General features: G+C 35.3%; 1 protein-coding gene across 1 annotated transcript; it reads right to left on the bottom strand.

Moving 5' to 3' along the window:
• Window positions 1-6,194: 6,194 nt before the first annotated feature.
• Window positions 6,195-7,163, bottom strand: LOC102808373 (beta-alanyl-bioamine nonribosomal peptide synthetase ebony-like). Its single transcript, XM_006813561.3, has one exon. The coding sequence runs from the start codon at window positions 7,161-7,163 to the stop codon at window positions 6,195-6,197; it is 969 nt and encodes a 322-aa protein (XP_006813624.3).
• Between the last annotated feature and the right edge of the window lie 9,860 nt (window positions 7,164-17,023).

Genomic DNA, 17,023 nt, shown 5'->3' with positions numbered 1-17,023 from the left:
CTACTAAATAAGATATTATCTTACTAATATATCAATCTAATCAATATATATCAACATAATTATATATTAATGTAGCATATACCAATCAATATATGATAAAAACCAATGTATAAATGATGTCATTCTACTAATATATATTATCATCCAATCACTATATATCAATCTAATTATATGATAATGTAATACATATTATGTACCTACAATATATATGATAAAAGCCAATGAATAAATGATGTCATTCAACTAATATATATTATCATCCTGTCACTATATATCAATCTAATTATATAATAATGTAATACCTACTATGTACCTACAATATATATGATAAAAGCCAATGAATAAATGATGTCATTCAACTAATATATATTATCATCCTATCACTATATATCAATCTAATTATATAATAATGTAATACCTATTATGTACCTACAATATATATGATAAAAACCAATGAATAAAAGATGTCATTCTACTAATATATAGTATCATCCAATCAATATGTATCAATTTAATTATACATTAATATAATACCTATTATGTACCTACAATATATATGATAAAAGCCAATGAATAAATGATGTCATCCTACTAATATATATTATCATCCAATCAATATATATCAACTTAATTATATATTAATATAATACATATTATTTACCTCCACTATATATGATAAAAGCAAATGAATAAATGATGTCATTCTACTAATATATAGTATCATCCAATCAATATATATATATCAACTTAATTATATAATAATGTAATACATATTATGTACCTACAATATATGTGATAAAAGACAATGAATAAATGATGTCATTCTACTAATATATAGTATCATCCAATCAATATATATCAACCTAATTATATATTAATATAATACCTATTATGTACCTATAATATATATGATAAAAGCCTATTTATAAATAATATCATTCTAATAATATAGTAGAATGACAATCAATATATAACAACCTAATTATATATTAATGTAATATCTATTATGTACCTATAATATATATGATAAAAGCCAATGTATAAATGATGTCATTCTACTAATATATAGTATCATCCAATCAATATATATCAACTTAATTATATAATAATGTAATACATATTATGTACCTACAATATATGTGATAAAACCCAATGAATAAATGATGTCATTCTACTAATATATAGTAGCATCCAATCAATATATATCAACTTAATTATATATTAATATAATACCTATTATGTACCTACAATATATGTGATAAAACCCAATGAATAAATGATGTCATTCTACTAATATATAGTATCATCCAATCAATATATATCAACTTAATTATATAATAATGTAATACATATTATGTACCTACAATATATGTGATAAAAGCCAATGAATAAATGATGTCATTCTACTAATATATAGTATCATCCAATCAATATAAATCAACTTAATTATATATTAATATAATACATATTATTTACCTACACTATATATGATAAAAGCAAATGAATAAATGATGTCATTCTACTAATATATAGTATCATCCAATCAATATATATCAAATTAATTATATAATAATGTAATACCTATTATGTACCTACAATATATGTGATGAAAGCCAATGAATAAATGATGTCATTCTACTAATATATAGTATCATCCAATCAATATATATCAACCTAATTATATATTAATATAATACCTATTATGTACCTACAATAAATATGATAAAGCCAATGAATAAATGATGTCATTCTACTAATATAGTATCATCCAATCAATATATGTCAACCTAATTGTATATTAATATAATACCTATTATGTACCTACAATATATATGATAAAAGCCAATGAATAAATGATGTCATTCTACTAATATATAGTATCATCCAATCAATATATGTCAACCTAATTATATATTAATATAATACCTATTATGTACCTACAATAAATATGATAAAGCCAATGAATAAATGATGTCATTCTACTAATATAGTATCATCCAATCAATATATGTCAACCTAATTGTATATTAATATAATACCTATTATGTACCTACACTATATATGATAAAAGCCAATGAATAAATGATGTCATTCTACTAATATATAGTATCATCCAATCAATATATGTCAACCTAATTATATATTAATATAATACCTATTATGTACCTACAATAAATATGATAAAGCCAATGAATAAATCATGTCATTCTACTAATATAGTATCATCCAATCAATATATGTCAACCTAATTGTATATTAATATAATACCTATTATGTACCTACACTATATATGATAAAAGCCAATGAATAAATGATGTCATTCTACTAATATATAGTATCATCCAATCAATATATATCAACTTAATTATATATTAATATAATACCTATTATGTACCTACATTATATATGATAAAAGCCAATGAATAAATGATGTCATCCTACTAATATATAGTATCATCCAATCAATATATATCAACTTAATTATATATTAATATAATACATATTATTTACCTACACTATATATGATAAAAGCAAATGAATAAATGATGTCATTCTACTAATATATAGTATCATCCAATCAATATATATCAACTTAATTATATAATAATGTAATACATATTATGTACCTACAAATATATGTGATAAAACCCAATGAATAAATAATGTCATTCTACTAATATATAGTATCATCCAATCAATATATATCAACCTAATTATATATTAATATAATACCTATTATGTACCTACAATATATATGATAAAATCCACTTGTTAAACAAATAACAAATTTTAAATATCTGATTTTAGCCTATTTACTATTAAAACTCATTTGAAAGAAATGTACAAACCATTCCCCGTCTATAGCAGTTGAGCAATAATTTCATTCACATTCGGCTGCTCATTTTATATAAGGAAATCAAGTACCTAAAGCTACCATTAATTAATTACTTAACAGATAAATTAGAAAGTGGATCGTATTGAGATAAATAGAACGCAGAAAATTAACACACAATACAATGCTGAGCACTAGAAATTGCAAATATAATAATTTATCAACCATTGAAGTAACGGATTTTAAATTCATATCATAACAAATACCACCAATAAACTTTTGATTTAGAACTATAAAAACACGACAAATCAAAACATGTCGACTTAAGCGAAGGAAAATTAGGGGAGATCACGAGATCGTGTCTAAACAAATAACTTCATTACGAAATCAATTGCCGAGACGGATCCAGTTTCTACAACACAAAATGGTTTCTTGTACCAGTTCCTGTCAACACTTTAAAAATACAATAATATTGAAGGGACATTATGAATAAAATATTTATTGCTCAACCAACCGAACAGGTCTGTATCCAAAATTATTGAAGTTCGAAGTCTACATTCAATATTCGGGGAACGACATATAATTGAAGTTTACAAATGTTTAATCAAGAAATGAAAGCGATGATCAGCAGGATGAATGTTACTAAAATGTTTATACCCATCATATTCATAATCACGCAACAATTTGGATGAACTAAGTTCGACATATCCAATAGAGAGTGCTGCAGCAATAGTAAAATCATGGTTGTAAATTCCACACATACCTGTGTAGCCAAGACGACTCCCAAGTCGATTTATTTCTGCAAAAAATGTGATATTAAAATCAAAACTAACACTTGTCATTGGTAGTATATTTAGTATAATGATAAATATCTTGATATAAGTTACGGGAAAAAACAGGTCTACAAATTTAAACATTTTATTCAAGGAGCAGAACAATTGACTGAAAGTAGACGATCATAAACTTTGAGTCACTTATTGTTATGCCTTGGATCAACATGTTTGGTGTTGTAAACTGTGGGAATGTAGTTAATCTGAATTATTCGCTATTTAGAACGACAAAGTATGTATGTTTTACCTATGTCAACAAGTTTCTGAATACGTGGAACTAATTCAATATCTACTTCATCACTCACAGCTGATACACCAACATGTAACCACTGACTTGGTGCGTTCACTTGAGCCAATCTTTTGATTTCGGCAACCGCTGTATTTAACGCGTCCGAGAGGGCTTGTAGAAGCAAACAATTACCTAAAGTTTCATTCTGAAAGCTGTTACTGCTCATAAGATCTTCATTTTGGGAAACTGCCACAATGCGTGCATCACTTTTTCGACAAATCAGAAATGAAAACTCCTTAGAATGCAAAAGTAAATGTTCGAAATAAGTCATAAGCCAATCAATGGCTCGTTGACGATCTACATTCAATGACGCAATGAGTGGATTTGTATCAACAAAACGAATAGCAGCCATCAAACACGCATTATCGATGTCTTCTTTAGCGACATCATTAATATATACTATTTCATAATCTTCATCTATGTCACTTTTTGTCGTCGTTTTCTTTGTTGGGTCAATAACATCTTTCAAACATTCGGCTGCAAAGAAGTCCATCATTTCCACAGTTAAACCACCTGCTCGAAGTTTCATAATAACCTCCACGGCATTTACTGTTGAAAAAAATGGACATACACATTTCTAGATATTCATTTAGTTATTTATTATATCAAAAATGTTCGTCAATTCCGGTTTTAGCCTCAGTTGTATCACTTCTACTTTGAAAACGTTTACAAACCAAAAACACTCACAATATGACTGAATAAACAAATCACACCAAACTGGTGACTGTCATAACAGATAATAGGTGTAAATTTATTGCTCGTCTAAGATTTTCAAATTGTATTAGGCATTACAACAGAATAGCATATAATATCTATGAACTTATTCAGGATTGCATTTGATTCGGAGAAACAAAGTTCACAAATAACATTTGTGTTTGTAATCTTCTAATCATTGTCATACATACATGAATTACCGCCAAGTTGAAAATAATTATGTTTCAGAGATACGTCTCTCTCTGTCAGATTTAACACTCTAGCTACTGCAGAACGAATGATTAATGCTTTGAACGAGTAATCATTTTCATCTGTCTTCATTTCCACGCGAAATGCACTTTCTTTGGCGAGGTCACTTTTGTTTATCTTACCTAAATAAATGATATGATTGTTTAGAATCCGTCATGGCACCAGCTATATTTCAACAAAATAAATAATTCATGATAATATTTATTATTATACATTTGTCACCATGACGCCTTAAGTTGCATTATGCCCTAATTTTGCGGTATTGCAATTGGTATTTGCATTGTTCCATATTAGGATATGCGCATTCAAAATATGGAATGATTGTGCGCGTACACAAAAAAGTTCACTAAATTTGTGTTGATTTCGGCATTCCCATGATGTATCTTGGAAGGAAAAGATGAATAATAATAGTAAGGATATTACGAGGATACTGCAAAGTATGCACTCAGACAGTACGCGCATTGTTCGATATCGATACCCCTGCTACACTGTCTTCGTGCATACTCTGCACTATCCTTGTAATAATCTCAGAGTACAACAAATGTCATGTGCACAACAAATTAATAAGTCAATAGTTAATCATGTCAGAACATATTGTATTACATAACACAAAATCCATTATTACTCACCGTTTGGTAACAATGGGAAGTTGTTAACAGGAACAATGGTAGGAATCACAGTCGAAGGCAATATGAACTTTAACTGTTGATAAACTGATTCTTGTTTCCATTCCTTGACACCATCCACAGGTTTACAAAATGCCACCAATGTTTGTTCTACTTCATCACGGAACACAACCACGACTTGTTCCACTTCTTTAATATCACAAAATGCCATTTCTATTTCACCTAAGTCAATTCTAATTCCATGAAAATTAATCACATTATCTGTTCGACCTTCATACATCAGCAGTCGCTTTCCAGTGGCTTCACAGTGTATCAATTTCATGAAATCACCAGACCTACACATCACTTTGTGTTCGTTATCTGTTTCAAATGGATTACTTATAAATTTGTCTGAATTCTCTGATGAATTCAGGTAGCCATATGAAACACTAGGCCCGCTGATATAAGCCATACCTATTTCCCCGATGTTGACAGGCTGCAGATCTTCGCTCAACAAGTATATGTTGCTGTTACAAGTTGGTAAACCACAACTCATTTGTTTGTAGGGTATTGTTTTGAAATAATTACAATTAATGGTCACAGAAGTGACATCGCAAAACTCAGTTGTACCATAAATGTTAGAAAGGTTGTGTGTTGGAAGTATTGAAAAGAAATCAGAGGCAAGTTTTTTTCGTCAACTCTTCCCCTGTCACAGCGAATGTGTGAACTGATTTTAAAATCTGTTTTCCGTCAGCTGACTTCACTCGCAATACATTCAACATGGTTTTTAGTTGAGTTGGAACTAAAAGGACCCATGTTATTGCATGTATATTTAGAAACTGAATGAACAGTTCTGAATTTACAACTGTGCTTCTGTCAGCAACAACTACTGGGAGTCCTTTCAGGAGGAATCCAAATAATTGTGTTGTTGAATCTACAAAGTTTAGTGATGCTATCCAACAACCAACATCCGTCTTGCTGAAAGTGAAAGAATCCCAAAGCGCCCTACAACGGGTTAGTATATGTCTATGAGACTTAATGACACCTTTTGGAATCCCAGTGGAACCAGAAGTATATAATATACATGCAGCTGCATCGGTGTTATTAGCTTGACATTGGTCTGTTTCTGTTAGAACGTTATCATCAAATTCCACCATTCTTTTTTGAAGATCAACTAATAAAAGGTAAGTCACAGAGCAGACTTCATTTGGTGTGAACTGTAACCCAGTCTTGCTTGATTCAGTTATAACACATACTGGATTTGCATCACCAATCATATGTCTGAGGCGTAATAGGGGATAACTTGGGTCAAGTGGGAGATATGAAAAACCTAATTTGAGAATAGCAAATATCAATATGATTACATCATCACTTGGATGCAAATGCAGGCCAATAGTTGATGAAGTATTACATTTGAATGTCTTCATCGTATTCCTAATAACAAGTGCCATTGCATTAGATTTCTTATTTAGCTGAGAGAAAGTCAATTTACTACTTCTGTATATTACTGCTGTCTTGTCTGCATCTTCCATTCTTGCTTTGTATTCGAGGACACCATGCAGTGTGGATGATGGCATCCCATATGGTGCAGGTACTTTCTGTCCTCGTATGATACTTGCATTTTTATCTTCCATTAGAGCCATTGTTACCAACAAATCTAGAAGATACAATGGCATCTATAAGTGTGTTTTATTTTCTTTGTGAAATGTCACTATGATTTCCCTAAATTTTACTTTCATTCAAAGCTTCAAAAAGAAGTAAGATTGAGTAGATCAATTTGTTTTGGTTTCACACATTCGTTTGTGCGTGTGTAAGTAAAATACATCCTAAACTATAGATAGATTCAGCCGGGATTGCTCTTGCATAGAGACTGACTTATGGACTCATTTTGAATAATACAGGGTGTAGTTTGGGAAATTTTACACTCTTTTGGTTCTCTGGATACATATTTTTTCAATATATGTTGGCAATCTTTCGACTGTGCACTGTATTGTTTACTTCATTTTGTTATCGTCATCTATGTTGCGTGATTCAGTCGTGCCATTGCTCAATAACTTCGCATATGTATGAATCCATTTTACAGAAACTTTTCGATCTATTGAATCACGTGAATATAAAGAAAATCGTGGTATTATGTCAGCTATTGTTTCCTAGATAATAGTTATATTTCATCATGACCATTAAAAATCATTTTAAATCTAAGCGATGTTTTAGTCTGATTAAGCAGTCCGCTTAAAAATGAGTTAAACTCATTCATAAACGTGAATTGTAGCTGTTCGTGTATAGGTTAATCGAGTAGTAATTTAAGCAATGTGATGAATATTGGTTCAAAGTTCTGACTGTCCTGTTGTTACATCACTCTACTAGCCACAGTTCATGTCGGAAAATTGAGCTTGATTACAATTTAGGATTCTGACTGAGATTTAGCCAGCCAATGAGATTGATTTAATTTCAACCAATCAGCTCCTTTATCTTTTCACCAATCATGTACAAGGCCATATTCATTGTAACCATTCATGAACAAGGCCAATATTTACTTTGATAATATAAGTAGGAGACGAAACGTCTCTTCTTCAGTTCGTTTTTGGTTCGTTTTGTTCGTTCATGGTTCGTTCATAGTTCGATCAATAAAGTCTTCTATTGCAGTCCATACGCGGTTTATTCTTCCATTCCTGAACTTGAACCTAATTATTTTAACAATTCCCACAGTTCATAACTGCTTGTATCGATTGGGTTTATTTGGGCCGTAATATGCAAGAGTGAACGCACTAAATAGTGGCTGCTTTACCTTTGTATAAGCGGGTGTTGTGCGGGACTACACGACCGTGAGGGACCCACTAGTTAGAAGTTCGTTTAATGGGGTCATTGAATCAGTGAATCCTGTACGCACTGGAGTTCTTGTACATTTATTGGTTTTTGCCATTTTGACAATGTCGCATACGACTTGTTTACCACTTCCATGTGACTGAGAATGTTCTAGAACCGTACTGTGTCTGAGTGGAATTTTTAGAAATTGGTTGAATAGGTAATAGGACACTGTAGGAAGCAATAGAAGGTAATGGAACATTCTAGAAATTTGTAGTAAGTTCCAGACTCATTATGTATGCTGATGTAATGGTCTATTTATAGACAGTGTGGGTATATATAAGGGAGTTGTTCAGCACTGAGATCAGATCGGAGATCTCGTTGAATTGTATTGGAGTTTAAGTATCTAGTTATTGGAGGTTTGGAGTTTTACCGCGTTATTGTACTTGATGTTTGCAGAGTATAATAATACCAGTACCAGTTGAAACCTCATCTGTTGGCTCCGTGTTCGTATTTTATCATCGCCGCCAGGGAAGTCTTTCTGTTACTGTTGCCATTTTGGTATTTGAACCATCACACCTGTACTATACCAATTACGGTAATATTATGTTGCGTGTGACATCTGGGGGCTCGTCCGGGAGCAGTGAAGACATATAGAAGACAACATGGTCAGCGAGATAAAAGATATGTCGAAACAAGAGTTGATGGAATGGGCGGATGAACTGGGAATGACTGGAGAAGACAAAAGGAAATTTATTTTGGAGCAATTGAGTTCTCAGCGGGCTGACATACAAGCGGCGAGGGAAGAGAGAAAGGAAAAATGGAAATAGAAGTAGAGGTGAGGAAAATGGAGATTGAGGAAAGAAAGGAAAAGTTACGTCTGGAAGCGGAAGCAAAACAGCGAGAAAAAGAAAGGGAGATTGAGGAAAGAAAGGAAAAGTTACGGCTGGAAGCGGAAGCAGGCGAAAGAGAAAAATTGCGAATGGAAGCAGAACAGCGAGAAAAGGAAAGGGAAGCAGTGGTAAGGAAAATGGAGATTGAGGGAAGAAAGGAAAAGTTACGATTGGAAGCGGAAGAAAAGAAAAGAGAATTTGAGTTGAGAAAATTAGAGCTGCAAGCAGCAATGCCGGGGTTTCAACAGGCTGATTTTGGTGGTCAACGAAATGTGGTCAGTGATGCACAGTCACCAAAGTTGCCTGCATTTGTTGATGGTAAGGACGAACTTGATAGTTATTTATTGCGGTTTGAGAGGTTTGCAACGAATGCGAGTTGACATAGAGATGGATGGGCCACAAAATTGAGTGCGATGTTGACTGGTAGAGCACTGGAAGTATATTCCAGGATGTCCGACACTGATGCAGTTGACTATGATCGTGTGAAGGTGGCGCTGTTGACAAGATACGATTTCACAGAGGATGGGTACAGGAAGCGATTCCGTGAAATTAAACCTGAAAGTTCCGAGAGTCCTGACCAGTTAATTGTGCGGCTTAAGAATTATTTTGCTAATTGGGTTGAGTTGTCAGGCACTGCAGCGACATATGATGGTGTTACCGACTTGATGGTGAAGGAGCAGTTTATTGGTGCCTGTACAAAAGATCTTGCAGTTTATCTTAAAGAAAGAGCACCCAAAGAATTAGATGAGTTGGCAGTAATAGCAAAGCAGTACCTTGTGGCACATGGTCGACAGTTATCCACAAAGGACCAGGTGAGGCGTAACGATAATAAGACTGCCATTAGAAATACTGATGTGGGACAGGGTAGTAGTATCCGGTGTTATGTATGTCAGGGTGTTGGTCATCGAGCAGTACAATGTCCATCCCGTGTTACTGATGTCAACCATGACAAAGGTGGACAGTGCCTTCAGTGTGGTGCTATAGGACATGTGGCTAAGTTCTGCCGTAGTGGACAACACAGGGGTCAAGAAAGAAAGAGTGTCAAACCCAGCACTACTACTGGTGCAGCTGCAGTGGTTAAAGAGGAGTCTAATATCAGTGCTAGCTGTGCTGTTCAAATTAACGGTGATGTGCCTAAAATGGTTGAGAAGGACCATTTGTTGTTAGCATCAGGGGAGCTGTTAAAGGTTGTGAATAGTGCATGTATGGAACGGAGTGGCGTTGTGGAGGACAGGACTTTGCCTGTGGGTTGGTTGGTTGGTTGGGAAGGTTGGTGACACAGTTGTGACCATGTTGAGAGACACTGGGTGTAATGGCATTATAGTCAAGAAGAGCTTGTTACCAGATGACCAGTATACAAAAAAGATGGGTCATATATTGATGGTTGATCGTACTGTAAGAAGGGTTCCAGGCGCCATGGTGGAAATTGATACGCCATATTTGAGAGGCACGGTTGAAGCATTATGTGTGCAGGACCCAATCTGTGAGTTAATTGTTGGGAATGTGCCCAGAGCAAGACCACCAGATGACCCGGATCCAGTGTGGAATGTGAGTGGAGCAGTAACAACCAGAGCGCAAGCGAAGAAATCTGGTAAGGTGAAGCCGCTCAAAGTGTGTGATGTAAAGACTGGAGCACATGTAACAAAAGACAAATTAATCGAGATGCAGCAAGCAGACACATCGTTGAAGAAATATTATAATAAGAGAGAATCAGAAGTGAGAGGGCACCATACAACCGAGTTCCAGGTATATGGAGGCTTGTTATATCGTGTGTATCGGGATCATTCAGTTCCAGGAGGCAAGACGGTACGTCAAGTGGTTGTGCCGAAACTGTTGAGGATTCAATATTTGGTGGACACATGGGGATAAAAAAGACAGAAGACCGGATTGTGACTAGCTTTTATTGGCCTGGGCTACATCAAAATGTTACCAGTTTTTGTAGGTCGTGTGATGTGTGCCAGAAGACTGTTTCAAAGGGATCAGTTGTGAAGGCCCCATTAGGTAAGATGCCTTTAATTGATATGCCATTCCAGCGTGTGGCTATATATTTGGTTGGACCAATTACACCAGCCAGTGATGGGGGTCATCGATACATATTAACTATGGTGGACTATGCTACACGGTATCCAGAGGCCGTTCCACTTAATAATATAGATACGGAGACTGTAGCCGAGGCGTTGATTGACTTTTATAGCTGATTGGGGATTCCAGAAGAAGTACTAAGTGACATGAGGACTCAGTTTGTGTCAGAATGCATGCAAGAAGTATCGAGATTGCTCAGCATTAAGAGACTGACGTCTACGCCCTATCACCCCATCTGTAATGGACTGGTGGAAAAGTTTAATGGTACGTTGAAGAAGATGTTAAAGCGGTTGTGCCATGAACAACCAAGGCAATGGCATCGGTATATTAGTGCTTTACTCTTCGCATATAGAGAGGTACCACAGGAGTCAACTGGTTTTTCCCCATTTGAGCTGTTATATGGTCGAACAGTTAGAGGCCCAATGAAGAACCTTAAAGTGTTATGGACCGAAGAGAGCGATACTCCTGAGATAGTTAATAGTTACCAGTATGTGTTTGAGTTGAGAGATCGGTTAGAACAGACTTTAGAGATTGCTCGAGAGGAATTACAAAAGGCACAGAACCGATACAAGTGTTACTATGATCGTAAAACAAAGAAACGAGTGCTTAAGGAAGGAGATAGGGTGTTAATTTTGCTGCCAACTGACAACAACAAGCTATTGATGCAGTGGAAAGGTCCTTATGTGGTGGAGCAGGTAATAGGCGAAAACGATTATCGAGTAAGGGTAGGTGACAAAGTGAAGACGTATCATGTAAATATGTTAAAGTTGTATGTTGAGCGGGAGATGTCACCTCAACCAGATGGAAGTGAGACAAGTCACTCACCAAATACGGCCATAGACTTGATGAATGCTGTGCGCGCAGCTACAGCGGTGTGCAACGAGTCAGATGAAGAGAATGCTGTAGACGAAGATGATCTTCTAGAGTTAGGAACTTGTAAACCCAAGGAGTCAGGTAAAGATGTTCAAATTGGTACATACCTGACAGAACACCAGAGAAAAGAACTGGTGGGTTTAGTCAATACTTATGATAAGGTGTTTACTGACTTTCCAGGAAAGACCAAGATAATCAGTCATAAGATTGACCTGACAAATGATACACCAATGCGATCTAAGCCATACTCACTACCATATGCAATAAGGGAGAACCTTAGGCAAGATATTGGAGATATGTTAAAAATGGGAGTAATCAGGAAGTCCACAACACCCTATGCGTCACCGGTGGTGATTGTAAAGAAGAAGGATGGATCGAATCGCATATGTGTAGATTATAGGAAATTAAATAAGGTCACTGTAACTGACCCTGAGCCAATGGTAACATTGAGGGGGTTGGAAGCTATATAGATGACCTGATAGTTTATTCAAGCTGCTGGTATGAGCATGTTCAAGTATTATCTGAGTTGTTACGAAGACTGAGGGCAGCGGACATAACAGCTAGACCATCCAAGTGTGTTCTGGGTGCAACATCAGTAGAGTTCCTGGGTCATGAAATTGGACACAATTGGGTGAGTCCCAGTCACGACAACATGGAAAAAATTCGAGAAGCGCAAAGACCAGCGACCAAGAAAGGTGTCCGATCATTCTTTGGGCTGGTCAATTACTACAGAGACCACATCCCCTTATTCGCAACTATTGCAGCACCTCTGAGTGATCTACTAAGGAAAGGACAACCCAACAAAGTTGTATGGGGAGAGGCCCAGGAGAAAGCATATAACACTTTGCGGGAATACTTATTGGGCAAACCAATTTTGAAGTTGCCAGCCCCACAGAAACCATTTGTGTTGCGGACGGACGCGTCTCAGGTAGGAATTGGAGCAGTACTTATGCAGAATCATGGTGAGAAGCTTCATCCAGTTGCGTATGCAAGTAAGAAGTTATCCGATGCAGAAAAGAAATATTCAACTGTAGAAAGGGAATGTTTAGCCATTGTATGGGGCGTGAATAAATTTCGCCTATATTTAGCCGGTGTGGAGTTCATTTTGCAGACCGATCATAAACCATTGTCTTACCTGGATAAAGCCAAGTTTGCAAATGACCGAGTGATGAGATGGGCGATGACTCTGCAAGGATATAATTATCGTGTTGAGGATATTCCTGGACGGGACAATGTGGTAGCGGACTACCTGAGTAGATTGATGGACTGAGGAACTTTTGAACAGTATAGTAGAATGTTATTCGTTTATGACTGTATTTCATATTTTATTATATTCTACTGTATGTGATTTTCGAATTTTTGTACTCAGAGCTTTATTCAGTTCGATTTATATATTGTATTGTTGTTTTATTTGAAATTGTTATCGTATTCGTATCATTGACGTCGTTGCTAGTCATGTAATATTATGTTATAATATTCTTGAGAGGGGAGGCATGTCGCATACGACTTGTTTACCACTTCCGTGTGACTGAGAATGTTCTAGAACCGTACTGTGTCTGGGTGGAATTTTTAGAAGTTGGTTGAATAGGTAATAGGACACTGTAGGAAGCAATAGAAGGTAATGGAACATTCTAGAAATTTGTAGTAAGTTCCAGACTCATTATGTATGCTGATGTAATGGTCTATTTATAGACAGTGTGGGTATATATAAGGGAGTTGTTCAGCACTGAGATCAGATCGGAGATCTCCTTGAATTGTATTGGAGTTTAAGTATCTAGTTATTGGAGGTTTGGAGTTTTACCGCGTTATTGTACTTGATGTTTGCAGAGTATTATAATAATACCAGTACCAGTTGAAACCTCATCTGTTGGCTCCGTGTTCGTATTTTATCATCGCCGCCAGGGAAGTCTTTCTGTTACTGTTGCCATTTTGGTATTTGAACCATCACACCTGTACTATACCAATTACGGTAATATTACGTTGCGTGTGACAGACAACTGTCTTTTCTTTACGGCTTTCATACCGTCTTTATTGGACATGTTTATGTCACTTTGTCGCCACCTGACGTGTATTCCCTGACACGAATACCCAATCCATTCTCTTCAATATGCCTAGTCTTACATCGTGTTATGCCTTGTTTTGTCCGGGTATGAGAGCATTATCATGAAACACAACTACACCTTTGATTCAATTTAGAAGATCCGCCATTAAATTTACCTGGTCTTGTCACTCTGACGGAAACACATCTGGAGTTATGAATGTTGTTATTTTGCACCTTTTTTATGTAATTCTGTTTTAGTATCTGGACCTTGCATTTGACGTCTTAAAAACACTATCATACCAATTTGGACATAATATTCCACTGTATAGAGAACATATTCCTCATGTTTAATTGATCCTTGTTCAGTTCGATATATATGAGCATCGATCACATTCGCATTTGGTAAGACCTTTCTGTCGGCTCGGCCATTTTTTCTACGGTTCCCACGCCTTCCATACATTTCAGTTTTTTTGGTAACAATGGAACTAGGATGCGGCGGGCGACACTTGCGTGGAAAGTGGCAATATACTCGCGCATATGTTTTTGTACAGACCCTCTGTTATTTTAACTAATTTAAGATGATTGCTCAGTCTCAACTGTAGATTATATTTCTGTGTCGTATGTATATAAGTAACGTTGGGGGTTAACTTTAATTTCATCTGGAGTGGTGAGACATTATTTTGTCAGCTATGCCGATAACTAGTATGTCCGTTTTGCGAGCGTCTTTCTGATCACAGTAATCACAATGAACCATCACTTTGTACAAACATGGTGTGCGCTTCTGCTGGTTCAAAGTTTTGTGTGTGTTGACCAAACATTTCAAGCTCCTATATTACATTTCGTTTTAGGTTGAAGTGAAACAAAACTGAAACAAAATATTTCACTTTCAAGACGCATGGTGTATATAAGTGAACTGACTTAGATTTCGCCATTGTCCTTAATTAGCTTTTTAAGGTGGTCGGTTTTTTGTTGGTTTTGATTACATTATTGTCTTGCAAACATCCTATTATTTTTAACTTTATAAAATTCTGCCAATCTAAACTTCGCACACACACATTTCACGTTTCACCCATTTTTAGTGACCCCCCCCCAAAATTATGTTTCCAATAAATCAGACAAATTTGTTTTAAAATTCATTTGTTGAACTACGTGTACGGTTATTCGTACAAGATAGCAATGAGAGAGTGATGGACAGTGACGACGAGAAAGTGAAGTGATTGGTATCAATCTGAGCAGTTGAGTTAATGAACCTTCGACTGTTACAACCAAAAAAATGGTACCTGAAAAGCTGCGTACCTGTTCGGTACTGGTCTTAATTACGTACGATTTCACGGACGACTCATACCGCTGACGGGTTACTTTTTTTAACAGATTAGTACTTGTGTACTATGTGTCAAAAATGGTAGCAGTAGATGCGCAGACGCATTGATTGGTATATATTTTGGATAATCCAGCAGCATTAATAATATTTTTCATTAGTGAAAATCATACTGTGAGCTGGATCAAGGGACAAGAGTTATTGTGAAATAATTCTGTAATTTGTACACAAACCATTTGCATGCATTTCAAAATTCAAATTTCCGTGTCAATATTCAATAACGTAAATTGATACTTTGTTTAAGCTATGTTCTATTCACGCATGTCTCGCCCAGCCAAAGCTTCGACATACCAGACTTGTAAAGTATACTCTTGATTTTAGTCATCCAGGGTGATTTGTATATACCTTTGTCATACAAGGCTTTCATTAAATTATACATTCTATGAGATATTTTATATGATTTGCTATGAATAATACTACTCCAAAATTGCAGCATTATATTTTCAACAAGCATAGCAAGTTGAACCTTCCCCAGCTCACCATATATCATACAATTTGTGTAATGTGCCATTAGCAAGCTAGTTCAGACCTGAAATTTACCAGTTTTCTAAGCCCTCTAATTTTAAGTCCTAGGTGGTTGCCATAATTGTACGTTGGCCGTTTACTCATACTACTTGTTTGCACTATATAGCGTATATTATCTTAGTAAAATAGCTAATGAAATACTATTAATCTTTTTCCTCCCCATGACTAACAAATTTAAGAAAAACATGATTCATTTAAACATGCTCACCTTCATTAATCAGCGAGGGGAAAATGCCTTTTCAGTAACAAACCATATGGTAGGACACTATAATTAGATTATAAACTGCCCTGACATAACCCATAATCCCGTCCATGCTTCCTCATTATCTACTCATTTTAATACAGGTTGACATGTACATTATCATACTTGTTTCATAGAGATACAAATCCGTGTAATGTAATTCCTGTATTCGTTGTTACCTGTTATATACAGGATTATATATAGTATTCTGTATTAAATGTTGCGCGCTCGTTTCATTTTTGCTCAATGCCGTCTTCCTAGGGTTGCGGGAATCGTTTCTCTTAGCAAGTCATCAGCGCTAAAATTGAGATCAAAATTTACTTCAGAATACTTTTCTTCCTCCATATTGTTATTTGCGTATCGACCATATGTCACATAGTTGTATACTACTGTCGTATGCTGTTTTTTTGTGGTCCGAGCCGCTGATCGCGAGCGTTTAATGATCCCTGGCGTATATCGCGTGATATACCAAATTCACGTGGTATCGTTTGACCAATGAGAACGCGTCATTTCAGTATACGGCAATGCACGGCATTATAATGAGTATTATATTTACATTTACCAACTGAGTCATACTTTCTTTACAATAAAGATGGATGAATCACTGAGGGAAAATGCCTTTCCAATAACAACGCGTATGGTAGAACATTGTATGTAGACAATAA

This window comes from Saccoglossus kowalevskii, chromosome 4 (assembly GCF_978046115.1).
Source record: "Saccoglossus kowalevskii chromosome 4, keSacKowa6.1, whole genome shotgun sequence".
NCBI lineage: Eukaryota > Metazoa > Hemichordata > Enteropneusta > Harrimaniidae > Saccoglossus > Saccoglossus kowalevskii.
The sequence above is the reverse complement of the archived record's forward strand: the minus strand, read 5'-3'. Positions and strand labels throughout refer to the sequence as shown.